Source organism: Chelonoidis abingdonii, chromosome 10, assembly GCF_003597395.2.
Source record: "Chelonoidis abingdonii isolate Lonesome George chromosome 10, CheloAbing_2.0, whole genome shotgun sequence".
NCBI lineage: Eukaryota > Metazoa > Chordata > Testudines > Testudinidae > Chelonoidis > Chelonoidis abingdonii.
In genome coordinates this window covers 20955600-20973810 of record NC_133778.1, presented here as the reverse complement: position 1 = coordinate 20973810, position 18211 = coordinate 20955600, and the positions used below count along the sequence as shown (strand labels likewise).

General features: G+C 42.4%; 2 protein-coding genes across 14 annotated transcripts in view; one reads left to right on the top strand and one right to left on the bottom strand.

Moving 5' to 3' along the window:
* Nucleotides 1-7431, bottom strand: part of HYCC2 (hyccin PI4KA lipid kinase complex subunit 2) — a 128048-nt gene extending 120617 nt beyond the window's left edge. For 4 of the 11 annotated variants that reach the window (XM_075070011.1, XM_075070009.1, XM_075070012.1 and 1 more), the window contains exons 1-2: nt 7327-7430; nt 5594-5638 (exon numbers count right to left, since the gene is read on the bottom strand). The gene's annotated coding sequence lies outside the window, so the exon portion shown is untranslated. Of the gene's footprint in view, nt 1-1470; nt 1566-5593; nt 5639-7326 lie in introns of all 11 variants that reach the window. The other 7 variants (XM_075070015.1, XM_032799496.2, XM_075070013.1 and 4 more) reach the window with 5 other exon arrangements.
* Nucleotides 7432-7555: 124 nt separating this feature from the next.
* On the top strand, nt 7556-16264 carry NDUFB3 (NADH:ubiquinone oxidoreductase subunit B3). Of its 3 annotated transcripts, none has more exons than XM_032799502.2 (3): nt 7556-7657; nt 12811-12946; nt 15983-16264. In XM_032799502.2, exons 2-3 carry the CDS (start codon nt 12813-12815, stop codon nt 16137-16139), a joined length of 291 nt encoding a protein of 96 aa, XP_032655393.1. In that variant the 5' UTR covers nt 7556-7657; nt 12811-12812; the 3' UTR covers nt 16140-16264. The 3 variants fall into 3 exon arrangements, with proteins under 3 accessions (XP_032655393.1, XP_032655392.1, XP_032655391.1); XM_032799501.2 differs by having other exon boundaries at nt 7563-7673; XM_032799500.2 differs by lacking the exon at nt 7556-7657 and adding an exon at nt 10621-10663.
* Nucleotides 16265-18211: the final 1947 nt, after the last annotated feature.

Here is an 18211-nt window from a genome sequence, read left to right as displayed (position 1 = left end):
ATGAAATTAAACAGTGCAGAAACAATTGATGAATGCTGAACTAAAAACATTAGCTCAATCTATTCCTTTCATTCCTAAATTCACTTTATACACTTTCAAGATTCCTTTTAATCCTTGCTGCACTCTATTTTAGATTAAGTAACAAGGAGCAGACATGACAGCACTTAAAGAGCTTGACGGTTTCAAAGATTTTTCTAAACTTATCTTTGGAAATACAAATCAAGACAATAGAGCAGCTCCTATGAAGCATGCTACTGAAGGCATCTTATTTTGTGGTCTGCCCTAGAACAGCACTTTACTCTAGAACAGCACTTTATAGTTTAATACTCTGCAGGAACTTGACAGTAAAAACATCAGAAACTTCCACAATCCACCCACCATACTGAAACAGGTCAGTTACCATCAAACAGTGGTTACAGTTTGGCCAACATCTTAAGGATCGGACACAATAGCCATACTAATTAAGTATTTAGAAGAAACCTGCTACAGCCCAAGACTTTTGAACAAAACTGATTCCTAGCTATGAAGAAACAAGAATAAAAGGCTGGTCATTTTCTACTGTGCATCTAAATTCCCCCCTGCTCCCCTTGGACTAACTTCTGGACCAACAGAATAACAGTCTAAAAAGGATTAAATTTTCCAGTTACAACCAATGGAAGGATTCAGGCTTTTATTATGCTGGTGCTTTGTTAATTTTCCTTATAATTTCTACACTGAGGGACATATTATTTTGTTTAAAAGACTCTGATTTAAAATCATTTGTGGTGTAACTCCAGTGAAGTACATGGAGTGTCACCAAGGATTCATTTATCCCGTTGTTGTTCCTAGAAAAGTTTTATTATAATGTTAGAGTTTGGAAAAACATTCTTCTCCCATAACAAAATAAATGCTATATTGGGCAACTACTTCTACTACGACTACAGTTCTACAAGAAATAACACATGTCAGGGCTATGGCACACAAGGCATTTATTATTTACACTCGCTGAAGTTTACTTTCAGGTACTTTCAGCAAGGCAATAAGTCTAGTGGTTAGGACAGGAGCTTGGAGACCTAATGTGAAATACCGCTTTCAATGAAATCAATGGTAAAAACAACCAATTGACTTAAATGGAGCCACAATTTCACCCCTCGTTTCTACTGCCCACATCTCCAATAAACCAATGTGTGACCTTGAGCAAAACACTTAGCACATCTATATCTGAATTCCTAATCTGTAAGATTGGGATATACTTAACTACCTTTATAAAGTGCTTTGAGAGCCTTAGCTGACTAAGTAAATATCAGGGTTGGAAGTGACCTCAGGAGGTCATCTAGTCCAACCCCCTGCTCCAAGCAGGACCAACCCCAACTAAATCATCCCAGCCAGGGCTTTGTCAAGCCTGACCTGAAAAACCTCAAGGTTCTAGTAGTACACGGTATTATTTACTACTAGAGCCACAGCACATCTAATACAAGTAAAGAACACTACCTGTCATTCTCCATGTTTCAACACAAGAATCCTCAGAGGCACTCAAACATCTGGGTAGAGGCCTTCTTTATCCTACGCATTCAGTTTGGGATAAACTGCACAAAAAAGAATTACTATCAGCATCAACCAACTAACCGATGTAAAAATAGAGTTATGAATCTTATCTGCAATATACAGTTCCTTGCACAGACTCTCTCCTAGAGGAAGGAATGACTTGCCATATAAACCAGCATACAAAACAAAACTTTACAAAGGAAACTCCAAGTTAAAAAAGACACACACACAGTACTACAGTTAACATACCCTTTGCCCCATGGCATAAACACAGAAGCTGTACACAGATGCTTCCCCTGTAATTAAAACAATTGATTGCGAACACTGCAAACATCTGATATATGAGTAGCGCGATGCTTTTTCATTTCATTCCCTGCAGGAATAACTCACTTTAGGTCAAGCATCTGACAAATCCATGGTTCCCAAAATTAGAAGGGTACTACCCAAAGGATTGGAAACCCATGACTCCCAATACAAATTGTATACACAGATCTTGAAGAGCAAGACTTTTGTGTTTCTTAATATCCTGCTGCTCACCAGAATAGAGCAGGCAGATCATAGAGATGCAGAGACATGCACATACCTGCTCATATAAAGACTCACACACCAAAACAAAGTTGGCTGGTAGGCTAATTTTAGGTCTGCTAGACTTAATATTGTTTTAATAACTAATTAAAAAGGGACTCTAATACCTTTTCCAATTTAGTTAGTAAATCTTTTCCCTGAACAGGATCAAGTAAGCCAATATTGAACTGAATCTGTATCTAAGTAGCCATTTGAGATGCACAGTCTCATCTTGATACACAGGAGTTATACAAGCATATTCCCAGAATCAAGCATTTTTAAATGACTGGCTAGCCCAAGTATGTCATTTAACAGGAGAGTCCAAGGATTCAAAGCAAATAAGGAGACGCTGATCTCAAAATTCAAATCTCATCATGTCAGTATCTCAATGCGGAGATTTGTGTTCAGTCAAATATAAAATCGATTAATGTTAAACATGTCAGTTGATATCTAATTAATTCTTCATTAGCCATTTTGGGAATAGCAGTTATTAGAAAAAAGAATATTCTACATAGGTTTTTCTTTAATACACACAGGATGTCCACCTCCAAAGCCCTAAAAGATGGCAGATCCCAATTTTTTAAAACCTCCTATCTTGGCTTTTACTAAATTTAAGATAGAAATAAGCAAAATACTCAAGTTGTGATACTAAGTGTGTGTCCTACTTTGGTAGCACACACTGGGACATTTGGTGACTTGTCTGTTCCAACCCTCACCCAAAGAGACATTTGTTTGGAAGAACTCCTCCCACTTTCTTCCAGTTATTTCAACTAATTGGCCATGAGTCTCCATATCTTGCAGTAGTGTTAGTTATGTATCTGTAACGTATGCTAAATTATACCAGCGTAACTGATACAGCCCATACAAGAACAGTTCTCAGTACACAAAAATAGTTAACATTTAATTAGCAGGTAAAATCTGTAAGGAATTATATTTGATACATTTTCACCATTAAAAAATAATCAATCTTCAACTTATGATAAGTTAACCTAAGATATTTCCATCACAAAGTCTACTTATTTTAGTCCACTAAAATCCAGTGGCCTCTCACCCGGGGCAATTAGAAAGCTTTCCTGCGTAAATGCCACCAACTTCTGCAGAATTTTCATTTTAATAAACAGAAACCTGGTTTTAAAAAATAATAGTTTTGAAGATAACCTTCCAAATATTAACCTATGCTTCATCCACAGAATTTGGCATTTTCCAGGATGCCACAAAATTCAGGATTTTTGCAACAGCATTCATCATTTTGCAGCAGAGAATCACCTGACATTTTGTTTTCTATATCTCTGATCTTCTGGGACACTTTTGCAGCTGTCAAACGGGTAGTACTGGATTACAGTGTGAGCTCCCTGCATTGTTCTATGGACCCATGTAACAACGAGTCAGGGAACCAGACCCGGAGGGCAGATTGCAGCCAGAGAATGAGGGGAAACTAGAAGCATAGGTGGCAAGCTGAGCTGCCTGGAGACTAGAGCAGCAAGGACTAGGGAAAGGGGTTACTGAAATTAAAAATTCCTACTTTCATGGTAAACATGGGGTGGGGGGGGGGGGGGAGGAGAATGCAGTTCTGTGCCAGTGAGTCAACTTAGGCAGCCTAGAGACTACAGAAAAAAAAAATCCCTTAATGAAAATAACTGCTGGTGAATTTTACATCTATTAGTATTTTCAAATATGAACTAGAGGTTTTTTTGGAGGGTTAGATTAGGAATGAAGGCTATTTCATGGCAGGAGAATAAACTGACATTGAGGGTGCATTTCAGTTCAAGTGTTGTGCAGAGTACATGGGGCCCTGATTACATTAAATGGGCATAAAGCAAAGAATGAGATATTGTATTTGAGTTTGAGAGTGGCCGCATCATTTCTTGGACAATTATATCCTTCTGGCTCCATATTTATTATTGTTCTTATTGTACAATAGCTGCACACAAGATTTTAGAACAGGGTGTGCCAAAGAAAGCATTTCCAATATACCATCTCTGTCTGCTCCCATTGAACAGAAAAAAGAAACCTTACACTCAAATGCATTAGGTCTGACACAAGAGCACACAGCTGGAAGAAGAATGCTAATTCCAGCGCAAGAAGTTTTCTTACGAGACGTTAACCTTTTGTTGTGGTAGATAAACCAGAGCATGTCTTATAAGAATGTAGAAAGTTTATAAATTATCTGTTATTATTGTGCCTGGGCTCTGCTCAAGGTTTCTTCATTTTCTGCTCTACAGACTGCTACTACAGCTCTAGTCAGGTAAGAATTTCATACAGTATGCTTGTATTGGCTAACAACATTCTACTTATATAAAAATGCTGTTCTACCACACAGAATGGTGGCTTTATATTAAAATTTGCGAAACTGTTTTTCAAGTTCAGAATCCTAGTTATACATGTTCTTGTACCTTCATAACAGATAATACACTTACTCTCCAAATAATTATTATGTTTTCAGAAAATGTTTGTCACTACTTTATAGTTATTTCTAGAGCATACAAGAAACACTTGAACAGTTTATACAGTTCAGGAGTTAATACTTCTTTAAGCACGCAGAACTCCATGAATGCAGAATCAAAAAAGTTCCAAGGAATCAGAAGCTAATCATAGCTTCCCCCTCAAAGGAAGATTAATAACAAGGCTGGAATACAATATGTTTAAAGATCACCTGCAACTTTAATTCCCTGAGGAAAACATCAATCTTCAGCACTACTGAACCTCAGGCAAGTCCCCAACAACATTCACTAGCCACAATAGGAAGGGAAGCATTTCACAGGTAGAGATAAATGAACCTCTCTTTATGTACTCAAAACCTTCATGAAAAACCCAACCAAAGAAAGCAAACGTTTGCCTCCCCCCAGCTCTGACACTGCATCCACAGTACAAAGATCTTACAGATCTTATATCAGTGAAAAATATTAACCTCTGAAACCAGATAGAGACAGTCTAGATTAATCCGTTGGCTTTCTACCCAGAACAGTTTCACTCTTAATAATATTATGGAATTCCTACTAAAACTCCAGTCTTCACCCTCTACTTGAGCATCTCTTAATAACAAAAGCATCATTTGAAATCCCCAAAGAAATAACATTTACATACTAACAGAAGAATCTTCTACGTAAGCCCATCTTAAAATTGGTCGGTCTCTGCTACAGACCCAGGCTTATGCCCATACAAAGCAAACTGTGGTAAATCAATTCAACATGTGTACACTGCCTCAAAAAATGGCGTTATAGCAAAATCTACAATTAAGTAATGATTATACTGTTTACGTTATTTCTCAGATTAGAACAAAAAGCAAGGACTACACACTCAATCATGAAGGAAAAAACACTTTGCAATAACCAGGTGCAAATATAACTCTTGAAAATGGCACACAAAGGTTGCCATTATGAGTCTTCTTACTACAGTCCTGTTAATCATTCTCTTCATACATTCCCAAGTGGCAATTAGCTAAGGGAATAAAACAGTAATTACATTAGAGAATCTCTGCCCAAAGAAATGCCAAACTTCCATTTACCTTTTATTGTAGATTCCAGAATTCCACAACGTTTCCCAACTCTTCCTGAGAATACAAATATTTGAGGGTATATTGAGACCCAATAATCCAATCTATCACTTAAGAAAAACCTGTTCTCTCTCTAGATTTGAGTACCAGCACAATTACCATACGTTCTTCTCTCTGACTATATGTGTGTGTGTGTGTGTGTGTGTGTATAGTGTGTGCATGAAGAGGGTATCTCCATAGAGATCTGTATGGTGCAGACCTCCTTCCCACTCTGCATCGCTCTTTCTGTAGGAGAGTGTCAGTGTGTAAGAATATAACAGAGAGGTTACATAACCAGTAGATACAGCAATGTCTCTATCATTAAGCTTGTGTACTTATGCTGCCAAATTCTATGCTTTCCTCGCAACTATTGCTGTGTGTCTTGGTATTGGGATTCCTGAGCTAGATCCCTGTCTCTTCTGGGGACTGTGATGTCAGTAAGAGAGAGCTCCAGAGGAGAAAAGTGTCTGTAAGGAGGAAGGTCTCCGAATGCCACGGGGAGGAGGGTCTATGTGGGGCAAGGGAAGAGATCCCCAAGTGCCAGGGCAGGAGAGCAGAGGTCCCCGAGTGCCGGGGGAACAGGTCGATGGGGGGGAGGCAGGCAGGGGTCCTCAAGTGCCAGGGGAACAGGTCTATGTGGGGCAGGGTAAGGGATCCCCGAGTGCCGGGGGAACAGGTCTATGTGGGGCAGGGTAAGGGATCCCCGAGTGCCGGGGGAACAGGTCTATGTGGGGCAGGGTAAGGGATCCCCGAGTGCCGGGGGAACAGGTCTATGTGGGGCAGGGTAAGGGATCCCCGAGTGCCGGGGGAACAGGTCTATGTGGGGCAGGGTAAGGGATCCCCGAGTGCCGGGGGAACAGGTCTATGTGGGGCAGGGTAAGGGATCCCCGAGTGCCGGGGGAACAGGTCTATGTGGGGCAGGGTAAGGGATCCCCGAGTGCCGGGGGAACAGGTCTATGTGGGGCAGGGTAAGGGATCCCCGAGTGCCGGGGGAACAGGTCTATGTGGGGCAGGGTAAGGGATCCCCGAGTGCCGGGGGAACAGGTCTATGTGGGGCAGGGTAAGGGATCCCCGAGTGCCGGGGGAACAGGTCTATGTGGGGCAGGGTAAGGGATCCCCGAGTGCCGGGGGAACAGGTCTATGTGGGGCAGGGTAAGGGATCCCCGAGTGCCGGGGGAACAGGTCTATGTGGGGCAGGGTAAGGGATCCCCGAGTGCCGGGGGAACAGGTCTATGTGGGGCAGGGTAAGGGATCCCCGAGTGCCGGGGGAACAGGTCTATGTGGGGCAGGGTAAGGGATCCCCGAGTGCCGGGGGAACAGGTCTATGTGGGGCAGGGTAAGGGATCCCCGAGTGCCGGGGGAACAGGTCTATGTGGGGCAGGGTAAGGGATCCCCGAGTGCCGGGGGAACAGGTCTATATGGGGCAGGGTAAGGGATCCCCGAGTGCCACGGGGAGCGGTCTACACGGAGTCGGGGGAAGGGTCTAGGCGGGCGGCGGTCCCGAGTGCCATGGCAGGTGCCAGCCCGGGGTGGGGGCGGTGTCTCAGCTGCCCTCCCACCTGTGCGGACGATGGGGGCCCCGGCACAGGGGCCTGCAGGCCAGCGCGCCCCCCGCAGGGTCAAGTTCTGACCTCCCCCGGCCCCGCTCCACGGCTACAGCCAGGAGCGCAGCGGCCACCCCTCTCCCTGCCCGCTGCCCCCGGTACCTGCCGCCCCCTCTCCCCGTCCCCTTCCTGCCTCCTCTGCTGCCAGCCCTGCAGCGCAACAACGCGCCCGGCCATTGGGCCGCTCCCTCCCCGAGCAAGCGCCGCGCTCATTGGCTGTTTCCGCCTCCCCCCCAACCGTGTGGCTGGGAACCCGAGACTCGCCTCCGAGAGCTGCGGCTGCGGCGGGGCGGGCCCTCAGCGCCGGCTCGGAGCGACCGGGAGCGCGGCAGGAAAAGCGCCCGGAACCTGCGCGCCTGGCGCCGTCCCCCGTCGGAGCTAGTGCGAGACGGCGACTTCCGCTTCCGGGGCTGGTGCGTCTGGACTGAGCAGGGTAACGGAGCGGCCAGGTAGCGGGGAGGCCCCGGGGGCGGGGGGCAGCGGTGCCGGTTCCCCCGTCCCTGGAGCAAGGGCACCCTGCGTTACCTACCCCTCCCCCACCCCAGTGTGCGGCTGCCGCATGGACTCGTAGGCCTGGAAGAAACCTCGCGGCTGGAGAGGTCACCCAGTCCCCTGCGCTCCTGGCAGGGCTGAGTATGAGCTAGGCCACCCCCACAGGTGTTTGTCCAGCCTGCTCCTAAAAATCCCCCATGACGGAGCCCACAGCCTCCCTAGGCAATTCATTCCAGTGCTGAGCCACCCTGGCAGTTAATGTCCAGCCTGAACCGCCCTTGCTGCAGTTTAAGCCCATTGCTTCTTGTCCTATTCTCAGAGGTGAAGAAGAACCATCTTCTCCCTCCTCCTCCTTCTTACAGCTTTTAATATCCTTAAAAACTGTTACGTCCCCTCTCAGTCTTCTCTTTTCCGAATTAAACAAACCAAGTTTTTTCAGTCTTCCCTTATAAGTCATGTTTTCTAGACCTTAATCATTTTTGTTGCTCTTCTCCAGACTTTCTCCAGTTTGTTCACATCTTTCCTGAAATGTGGAGCCCAGAACTGGACACAATGCTTTAGTTGAGGCCTTATCAGCACAGAGTAGAGCAGAAGAATTACTTCTCCTACCTTGCTCACAATACTCCTGCTAATACATCCCAGAATTTATTTTTTTTGCAACAGTGTTACTGTTGACTCATATTTAACTTGATCCACAGATCTCCAACCTTTTGATGCACAAGATCCCTTTTTGAATTTAAATGCAACCCAGGATCTACCCATCCTCTTCCCCAAGGCCCCACCCTGCTCACTTCATCCCTCCTCCCTCCGTTGCTCGCTATCCCCCACCCTCACTCACTTTCACTGGGCTGGGGCAGGGGGTTGGGGTTCGGGAGGAGGTGTAGGCTCTGGGATGGGGCCAAGGGGTTTGGAGTGTAGGAGGGAGCTCTGGGCTGAGCCTGGGGCAGAGTGTTGGGATGCAGGAGATGGTGCAGGCTCTAGGAGGGAGTTGGGTCCAGGAGGGGGCTCCAGGCTGGGGCAAGTGTTGGGGAGCAGGAGGGGGTAAGGGGTGCTAGTTCCAGGAGGGGGCTTAGGATGCAGGCTGCCGCCAGGCAGCACTTACCTCGGGGATTTCCTGGTTGATGGTGCAGCGGAGCTAAGGCAGGTTCCCTGCCTGCCCCAGCCGCACCCAGAAGCAGCCATCATGTCTCTGAGGGGGGCACATGGCTCTGTGCACAGCCCCTCCCTGCAGGCACCATCCCTGCAGCTCCCGTTGGCTGCAGTTCCCCGTTTCTGGCCAATGGCAGCTGCAGAGGTAGTGCTTGTGGACAGGAGCAGCATGCGGAAACCCCAGGGAGCCTGCCTTAGCCCTGCTGGGCCATCGGACTTTTAGCAACCGAAGATCGCGATTGACTGTCAAAGGCTCCAGGATCAGTCAGTCAATTGTGATCGATGGTTGGTGACCACTGCCTTAGACAGTCCTTTCTCATTTTATATGTGTGCAATTGATAGTTCCTTCCTAAGTGGAGTACTTTGCATTTGTCCTTATTGAATTTCATCGTATTTACTTCAGACAATTTCTCCAGTTTGTCCAGATCATTTTCAATTTTAATCCTGTTCTCCTAAACACTTGCAGCCCCTTCCAACTTGGCATCCTGTGTTACTTAACCTTCTCCAACCCATGTGCTTTTCCTCTCTCCAGCCCTTCCCCTTCCACCACCCTCACCGCTGTCCCTGGGAATGAGCATCCTGTGTTACCTAAGTCTCTCCTACTGCTCCTCGTCCTCCTCCCAGTCCCCCACCCCCTGTGTGCCCCTTCCCACTTTGCCACCTTCACCTGATTCCCCATGCCATACCCAGCTTTGCATTTTTGTAATTTATTTACATTTCAGTGACTTGGGGGATATTTTTTTAATGACAGAGCCTCTTCTCACCTTGATTTTCTGCTAGGGCTATAAACATAAACCAACACAGAAATAAATCATCTTTATAGTGGGTGGGAGGCAGTGCAGCCTTGGTAGGGCAAGCACTGGGAGCCAGGAAACCTGGGCTCTGCCACTGAACTGCTGTGTGATGCTGTGCAAGTGACTTTATACTTGAAGATTTATGTATGAAAAATGTTGTATAAGTAGTTAAACATTACTCTTTGGAGGCACTGTTCATTGGCCACTGGCTTTGTGCTGTCAACTACATGAAAAGTGTACTAATAGCCTATGTGTGTTTGTCTCAGTGCTTTGTTGCTATTGAAGAGTAGCTCACTGAAGTTTAGATGTGATACACTGTATAACTTTTCCCAATTTTTTTTTAGTACATCTTCCCTCTAGGAAAACTGGTTCCTAGTAGAAGGATAACTGGGAAAGGGTTATACAAATCTCTTCCTTACTATTTTGATGGGAAAATATATACAGTTATTTCCATCTTTAATTCTCTCATGCTTTCCTAGTCTTTGGCCACCACCTCCCTCTGGTCCCCCAGAAGTCTTTGAGGCCCTTTCAATCACCTATTTTTAGCACCACTACGATCAGCTAACTTCTTTTAAAAACTAGGAATACTGAATCATTTTTAATTTACTTTTTCCAGCAAAATGTGTTGAGACGTGGAAGTCACAAACTCCTGCTGATAGGACAGCTTCTTCTTTTTTTAAGAGAGGACACTTAAGTGTCACTTTTTCTCCTCCAGCCCTTCTTTCACTCAATAGGTACCTGTCTACACCTTCCCCCCCAAAATTGCCTTCATTAATCATTATTTTTTATTTATAAAAGAGTCCACCCAAAGCTCTAGGTACTCGTACAACAATTTAAAACTCAGAACATTCCCTGGTATCAAAAAATAACTATCTTTGTCTCCCCCCTCATCAACCTCCATTGACTTCAGCAGAGCTATGCAATCTTATGTCAGCTAAGGATCTAGCCCTGTGGTCTATCTTTTTGTTTTTCAGCGATGAGGAGCCAAATCAGCTCCATTGGCAGTTGGTACGCAGCTATAACACTACCTAGTCCAAACAGTTAATTAGAATATGGGTTTGGAGAGCCAGTGTCCCTAATTAGATTGACAGAAACACTGTTTTTATAGGCATCATGTGAGTTGAATAATTTTAAATGTTGTTAATAAATATTAACACAATTAGTGATGTTAATTTATCTAACTTGGTGATTTCCAAACTGGTCTGCTGTCCACTTGCCAAGGACCGTAGAGAGGAGGCTGGTCATATGGAGGAATTTAGACGATCAAAGTGGTTCCTTCTAGGCTTAAAAATCTGTGACTTAAGTGAGGGCTTAAACACTTTCATAGTTCGATTACATTGAGTCTGCTTAGTCTGATCAAATTCATTAAGAACAAGATGTCATTTATTATTTATTTTTGGTTTATAATACATAAAAAAAACTGTCTCATGCTCTGGACATCTTTGATGTTTCTTTACCATGCATACAATAGAGAACAATGTATCTGATTCCCACCATATATTTGAGATAATAGACTAACCCCTTGGTGCAAAAATATTAAGTACTCCCCCGCCCCAGATACCAGCTGTCCAACTTCACTTTCCCAAAAGTTTGAGTTTAAAAAAAATGAAGTTTGCAATATACCACAAAGGCCAACAAACTTAAGTTATTTCAGCCCAGAGAAGGAGAGTGAGATCCAAATATGAGGGGCCCACATATACCTTTGCTGATGTGCGTGGTAACAATATTGCTCGGGGAGAGAGACGATCTTTTAAGAAAGCAAGTTACAGGCTGTCCTAACTGGCATACAGATTTCAGTACATACCAATTTAAAAAAAAAAAAAAAAAAAATTCACATCTAAAAATGGCTGTAGCTGTGTACAATAAGACAATTGAGAACAGAGTGCAATGTTTCATGCATTCTGAAATGTACACCTTGTCTCTCAAAATAATTAGTTATGTTTCAAAATATTCATTTGAGTTGAATGTACTATATAATAAGTAGAGCTGGTTGGGAATTCTTTGACAGAACACTTTTTGTTGGAAGATGCTGATTTGGCAAAACCAAAACTTTGCAGAAATGTTGGATTTCAATTGCACTTTTGTTGGGAAGGTGTCTCAGGTGGAGATGGAGCCCAAAAAGGGGCGGAAGAGGGAAGGGAGAGTTTGTGTACATGCTTGCACACGCCTCTCTCTCTCTCATTTTCACCAGAAATTCCAAGTATTTTAACGCACAATTTGAAGGGCGTTGTGACTAACCAGGTTTATTAGGGTACACTTGATGCAGAACTAAGCCATAGTAGCATTACATTAGAGTATTAAAAGAATGTCTCCTAAAATGGTAAATTGTGTCTTCCTTCATCCAGTATGAGATTTTTTGAAGCCACAAGAGTATTTTAAAATTTAAATTATTCAAATAAGGACATGTAATGGATCAGTGCTCAGAAAAAATGGTAATGTAATTTCTTAAATGGTAAAAAGATTTCCAACATGAAATATTTCAATCAAAAATGTTAGAAATGTTTATACTAGACAGCTTTTTTGAAAATACATTAGCATCTATGAAAAGATCACAATGACATTACAATACCAAATTTGGATAAACTGTCATCTCCAGTGTCCTGCAGTGTTTGCTTTTATATATTTAAATCATATGTAAATCCTTCCCATCTCCCTGGGCAACATCTTTAATGTATTCAGCTGTGTATCTGAAAATCCACATAGTGGTAGTGTCTTTGAGTGGAAACTAGCATTGTTGTGTAAAGGAGATAATGCTAGTGTTAATAAATTCCCTTACAATGATTATCAGAGGATGTTGCCTTTTGGTTCACTAGCTGTCACTGGAGTTAAGTGAACTGAACAGTTAGCACTCCAGGCAGATTGGTCAAGTACTGTTAATCAGAAATGATTTACCATAACTAGTATAGCATAGCTAATCACAGCATGAAGGATCTCTGCATTATTATTATTATTAGAACTATTAATAAAACATCTATTTTTATTCTGAAGATTACTGTTTACAACACTGCCTCAGTGTGGTACAGTTGTGTTAGAAATCACTCTCCATCTCCTCCCCAATTTCTGAAAGAGAACGTCAGTCTTAGGAAGTTCAAACAAAAGTAAATTGTGCACCTTGAAAGAGCATGGCCTTTTTTTTAACCTTTTCCTGCAGACATGGGGCATGGACATGAACATGGTCATGAGAAAATGGAACTCCCTGATTATAAACAATGGAAGATAGAGGGTACTCCGCTACAGGATGTCCAAGAAAGACTGGCTAGGCGGGGTATTAGAGATCCATGGCTTCGGTAAGTGAGAGAATGCGTCATTCAGATATATAGCTACATGTGCGCGCACTTCCTGTAACCTTGTGATGTAGTCATTGTGGATGGTTCTTTTTAGCAAAAAAGCTGGAAAAACACCTAGACTGCATCAGTTAGCACATAAAAAATGTAGTCGAAGTTCATTTTTGTGTAGAGATTACTAGTATTGCATTACCCTCAGAGCCGCCTCACATTGTAAAGTTCAGCCATGCTTTGTGATGTTTTATGATGAGATGAAGACGTGTCCTTTCAGAATTTTGTTCTGCAGAATGGAGAGATGAGCTCACTGTTTACCTTGAGCCTGAGCTATCCCACAAATACTTAAATTGGGCGGTTCCGTGTTCTTAGTTCAGCAAGGCATTGAAGCAATGCTTGAATTTAAGCATGTGAGTAATCCTGTCCCTATTCAGCAAAGCACTTAAGCATGGTCTTAAATCTCATTGATTTCAATGGAACTTCAGTACAGTATGTGTTTAAATGCTTTGCTGAATAGGGACAGGATTACTTGTGTGCTTATAGACAAGAATGTGATTAAGTGTTTTGCTGAATTGGGGCCTTTAATCGAAGTTTTGAACTGTAGTAGCAGATGGCTTGGGATTTCATTCTACTTTGTTCTACATTTGCTAAGCAGTTCATGAAAATCATATAGAAAACTGTTAAGGTGAATCAAGTCATGGAAAACCTGATCTTAGTCCCCTGAACTGGGGAGGTATCTTACTCCCTACAGCTATTCTACATTGTTTAGCTGTAGAGACAGGGCTTTGACCTGAGTCACAACAGGGAGAAATATATAACCTTCTCCTTTACCATTCTTCAGCCTTTGGGAATGAAAAGGGTCAGGCTTCATGCTCCATTGTCCAATTCTACAGGAAGACAAAAGCCCTACAGTAGCTATTCTGTGGTCCTACAGGTCCATACCTGCTTCCTCCAATACTCTTATGCAGTTTTTACCATGTTTTTAAAGCAAACTGTTGGATGGATATTGCTGTATCACCTCTTGTTATGACCTATTGGGGTGGGTTTTGGTGGATTGAGTAATCCTTTATTTCCTTTTATTTGTTCAGGAGATAGTGTAAGAGTATTACATAGTTTCTAACCTTGTTAATTACTATATTTTAATGTTACCTGGAGTTGTTTTATCAGATATTAACTGTCTACGGTTATCAGCTGTCTCTGAACCCTACTTTCTAAGTCTCTGATATTCAGTTTTTTAGTCTTGCTTCTATCTCTTGAGTTCAAGTTTATAAAATTCACTCTAGTTAAATAATTAATTTTATCTGGAGCACAATAATATTTCTCTTTTCTGCAGGAGTCCGGTTTACTACCACAAGGAAATGGCCGTACTCCAACACATTCTTCCAAAGTGCTGCATAAGTAGCCAGTAAATTAATCCCACACCCTCTCCTGCACGTTTCCTAAGTATATGGCCCTGAAACTGCTCCAAAATATTGTGTAGGGCTGAGAAAAACTTGTGCTGTTTATTCCCTTTCCTAGGTGAAAAATTGCTGTTTCTCAGAACATTGGTTTGCATTGGGGAAAAAAAAAAGTTGTTTACTTGTTTTGTTGAATATTGACTAAGGGACAAAGTGCAAAATCTCTTAGTAGATTGAAGTATTGGACCTCTCCTGCATATCTTTGCCTAATGCAGAATTATGTATAATGTAATGCTTAAATCCCACACTGAGACAAGCCTCTAGTACTAGTTTCATAGCAATCTCTTTAGTGAAGACATGATAGAAGTATCAAGATCTGTTTACTACATTTATTAATGTAGTCCTTCTGAAGAATATCTTGTACTAAGAATCCTAAAGTAGCAAAACCCCTCTGGGCTTTTTTTTTTTGTTGGTATTGGCACCTTTCAAAATCTAAGACCAGTGTAGCCTAATTTATTTACATACAGCTTCTGTGTAGATTTAGCCCTGGTGAACAAATACAGATTTACAGCCCCGAAGACTGAAATTCTTTATCCACTTAGTAGGAACACAGTACTAGCACCTACAGAACAAGTCTCCCATCCAGTGTGCCTTAACCCTGAGCTAGAGGGACTACCTACGGGGTAGATGAGTGTCTACAGACCATTCAGTCCTTGACAATTCTGCTGAGACGCTCATAAAAACTTTCAGTATCAAGTGCGTTGACAGTGGTTCAATCTTATCCTCTCGTAGATTGTTTTTTCCTTAGCTATGTCTCTGTGTCCTCCGCAGATATGATAATGGAATTGAGAGCTTTGTTTCTGGAACAGACTATATTATTTGTGCTGGACTTAATATTTCATGTGGATCTGATAAGTCTAAGTACTTTATGACTGAAATGGTAGTAACAGCTGTTGTTCACATACATGCTCAGTGAGGTAAAGGCTTGCATAAGACAAAAAGATAGAAAAACATAAATTCTGCCTTTTTAAACAGTACAGAAAGGTCTGTTCAAACTATGCTGAGTGTTAACTTCACGAGTAAGACTCAAGCAGGGAAATATCTAGTACTTTACAATTAGATGGTAAGCTCTTTGGGTCAGGGATTGTCTTTTCATTCTGTGGTTGTGCTGCACCTAGCACAATGGGTCCCGGATGTTAAAGTAATACAAATAATGATAATTACACCTGCCTCATTCAAAAGTGGCACAGGAGCACTTGCTTTATTCACTCCGTATCTTGTATATAAACGACTTCTGGGTTCTGTTTTTGCAGCATACAGGAAGTAAGTGGGACACTGTAACAGAAGATTCTACACATGTACAACTAAACTTGCAGGAAAAAAATATTTTCTTACTGAATATGTTGTATGTGGTCATGCAATATGGTAATTAAAGGTTGGCATAACAAACATGCATAAGGGGGCATAGTTAACTTCATAGTATTTCCTGATATTTGAGTGCTTTAACTATGGAAACCTTGCATTTTCACTGCATAGCTTTTTGGAATATGTTTTTTAACTTTTTGCATATAAATACATTTGTGTTGGCATATGGAATCAGAGTGGGTCTTCTAACTTCGCTCTATCTGTCGGTTTTGTTTTTTCCTAGCAATGAAGCATGGAGATATATGGGTGGCTTTACAAAACCTGTCACTGTTATGGATGTTCTCACCAAAGGTTTCAAGTGGGGATTCGTAGCCTTTGTGGTAGCACTTGGGATCGAGTACACACTGTTTCCTCCGAAGAAAAATGGAGGACATCACTGAAAATGGAATAGTAGAACTTCTCAAAGTTATTTACACAGTTCCAAATTAAAACATGTTATACAATAGCTGACTGATTTTGTTGGACATGTAAAGATGCCTATTAAAATTTGTCATTGGCAAGAGCATGTCTCTGTGGCTTTGTCATCTTTTCTTGGAGAAAAAAAAAAAAAAACTTTCCAGTGATGCTCCCAAATCTGAACCTGACTTGATTCATGGAAAAACAAGATGTGCATGAGATGGTACACCTCTTCCTCGATAGAATGCTGTCCTTGGGAGCCAAAAAATCTTACTGCGTTATAGGTGAAACCGTGTTATATCGAACTTGCTTTGATCCCCCGGAGTGCGCAGCCCTGCACCCACCCCGGAGCACTGCTTTACCGTGTTATATCTGAATTTGTGTTATATCGAGGTAGCACCGTATGTACCATCTATTGAACTACTGAGGAAAACAATATTGGTACTCTTCCAAGCCCTCTGCTAACTTGAAACTCCAAAAGAAGAAGTTTCTTGTACTGTATTGTGCAGCTCTTCACAATATTATCACCCCTCCTTTCTTGCAAGCTTTGATCAGCTGTGAAATAGTGAACAGATCAACAGTTAACTAACACTAGCCGTCAGCCATAACTCCATACAGTGAATTGGTGCTGCCCTCAGAGGTGTTGCTCCAGGCTGTCTGCCGACTTAGGCCAACATCACAGTTGCTTCATACTTCTAAGGTTACCTGTGCAAACAAATGGCTAAAGCCTTTTTTTTTTAATGCAAACTTAGATTATGGAGCATATGTAATTTCTAAAAACATCTTATTAACTGATGACATAGCGCTCTTCTTCACTTCAGCAGCTAGTTTGTTAATATACTTGAGTTCCTGCCTTTGAGCTAGTCTTGCTCACTGTAAAATGACACTTGATCTACAAAGAGTGATTGACTTAGCTGTAGATGAGTTGTTTTAACTCAGGCCAGGTCTACACAACGCGTGAAAATCGATTTTAGATACGCAATTTCAGCTACGAGAATAGCGTAGCTGAAATTGATTATCTAAAATCGATCTACTCACCCGTCTTCACCGCGCGGGATCGATGTGCGCGGCTCGCCATGTCGATTCCGGAACTCCGTTGGTTTTGGTGGAGTTCCGGAATCGATGTAAGCGCGCTCAGGGATCGATATATCGCGTCTAGATGAGACGCGATATATCGATTCCCGAGCAATCGATTGTAACGTGCCGATATGGCGCGTCGTATAGACGTGGCCTCAGCTGCTGCATTCTCCAGCGTCAGCAGCAGTGTATCTTAACCCTGCCCCCCCCCCCACACCATTCAGCTAGTTTAAGCTTAAAGTACCACAAATGAGAGAGAGATCTTGGTGTGACTGAGAGTTGGGTTTGGAGGCAAAACTCCAAGTTATATCTCAAGCTAACAATGCAGGGCGAGATAATGTTCTCATTTCAATATGTATTCAGAAGCTGGTATCCAAATCTAGAAAAAACTTTGTATCTACAGCTCAAGCATCTCCATTATTTGAGTAGCTAGAAATTATTTTACATCATTCATGTTGTGGAGCAAATATTCTTTGATCTTCAGAATAGCAACCCTACCAAGTTGTAAAACCCAGAAAGATACATTCTGTCTGTAGAAGCATCTTTCTGTGAGCTAGCCTAGACTTTTTAACATTTGGAAAAAGCACAGATCCTTTTTGAAAATGTTACAGTAACCTTTTTCACTCTAAATGTGAGCTATTACCTTTCTAGTTCAACTGCTTTTCGAGTTTTAACAGTAATATGTGAAACAGATTTAACAGGAATCCTAAACATTGAGCCCCTATTTGCAGGGCTTTGGAGCTGTGCTTTGGCTCCGCTCCAGCTCCAGGCAAAAACCTGCAGCTCCACTGCTCCAGAACTGCTCCGCTCCAAAGCCCTGCTTATTTGGAATTCAAAATACTTTGTATATTTTAAGATGAGCAGGTCAAAAATAGTATTAGAACTGAAACAAATTTTAATTTTCCAAGGATGCTAACCATACAATTTTCCTTAGAGATACCAGCAACTCTTAGTATGTTTTGGGTACTCAAAATTACAA

Coding starts and splice junctions, on each gene's coding strand:
- NDUFB3 (XM_032799500.2), top strand. CDS start 10,636: ATGAGGAGCCAAATCAGCTCCATTGGCA. Junction 10,664..12,810: donor CCAAATCAGCTCCATTGGCA/GTTGGTACGCAG, acceptor CTTTTCCTGCAG/ACATGGGGCATGGACATGAA. Junction 12,947..15,982: donor ATTAGAGATCCATGGCTTCG/GTAAGTGAGAGA, acceptor GTTTTTTCCTAG/CAATGAAGCATGGAGATATA.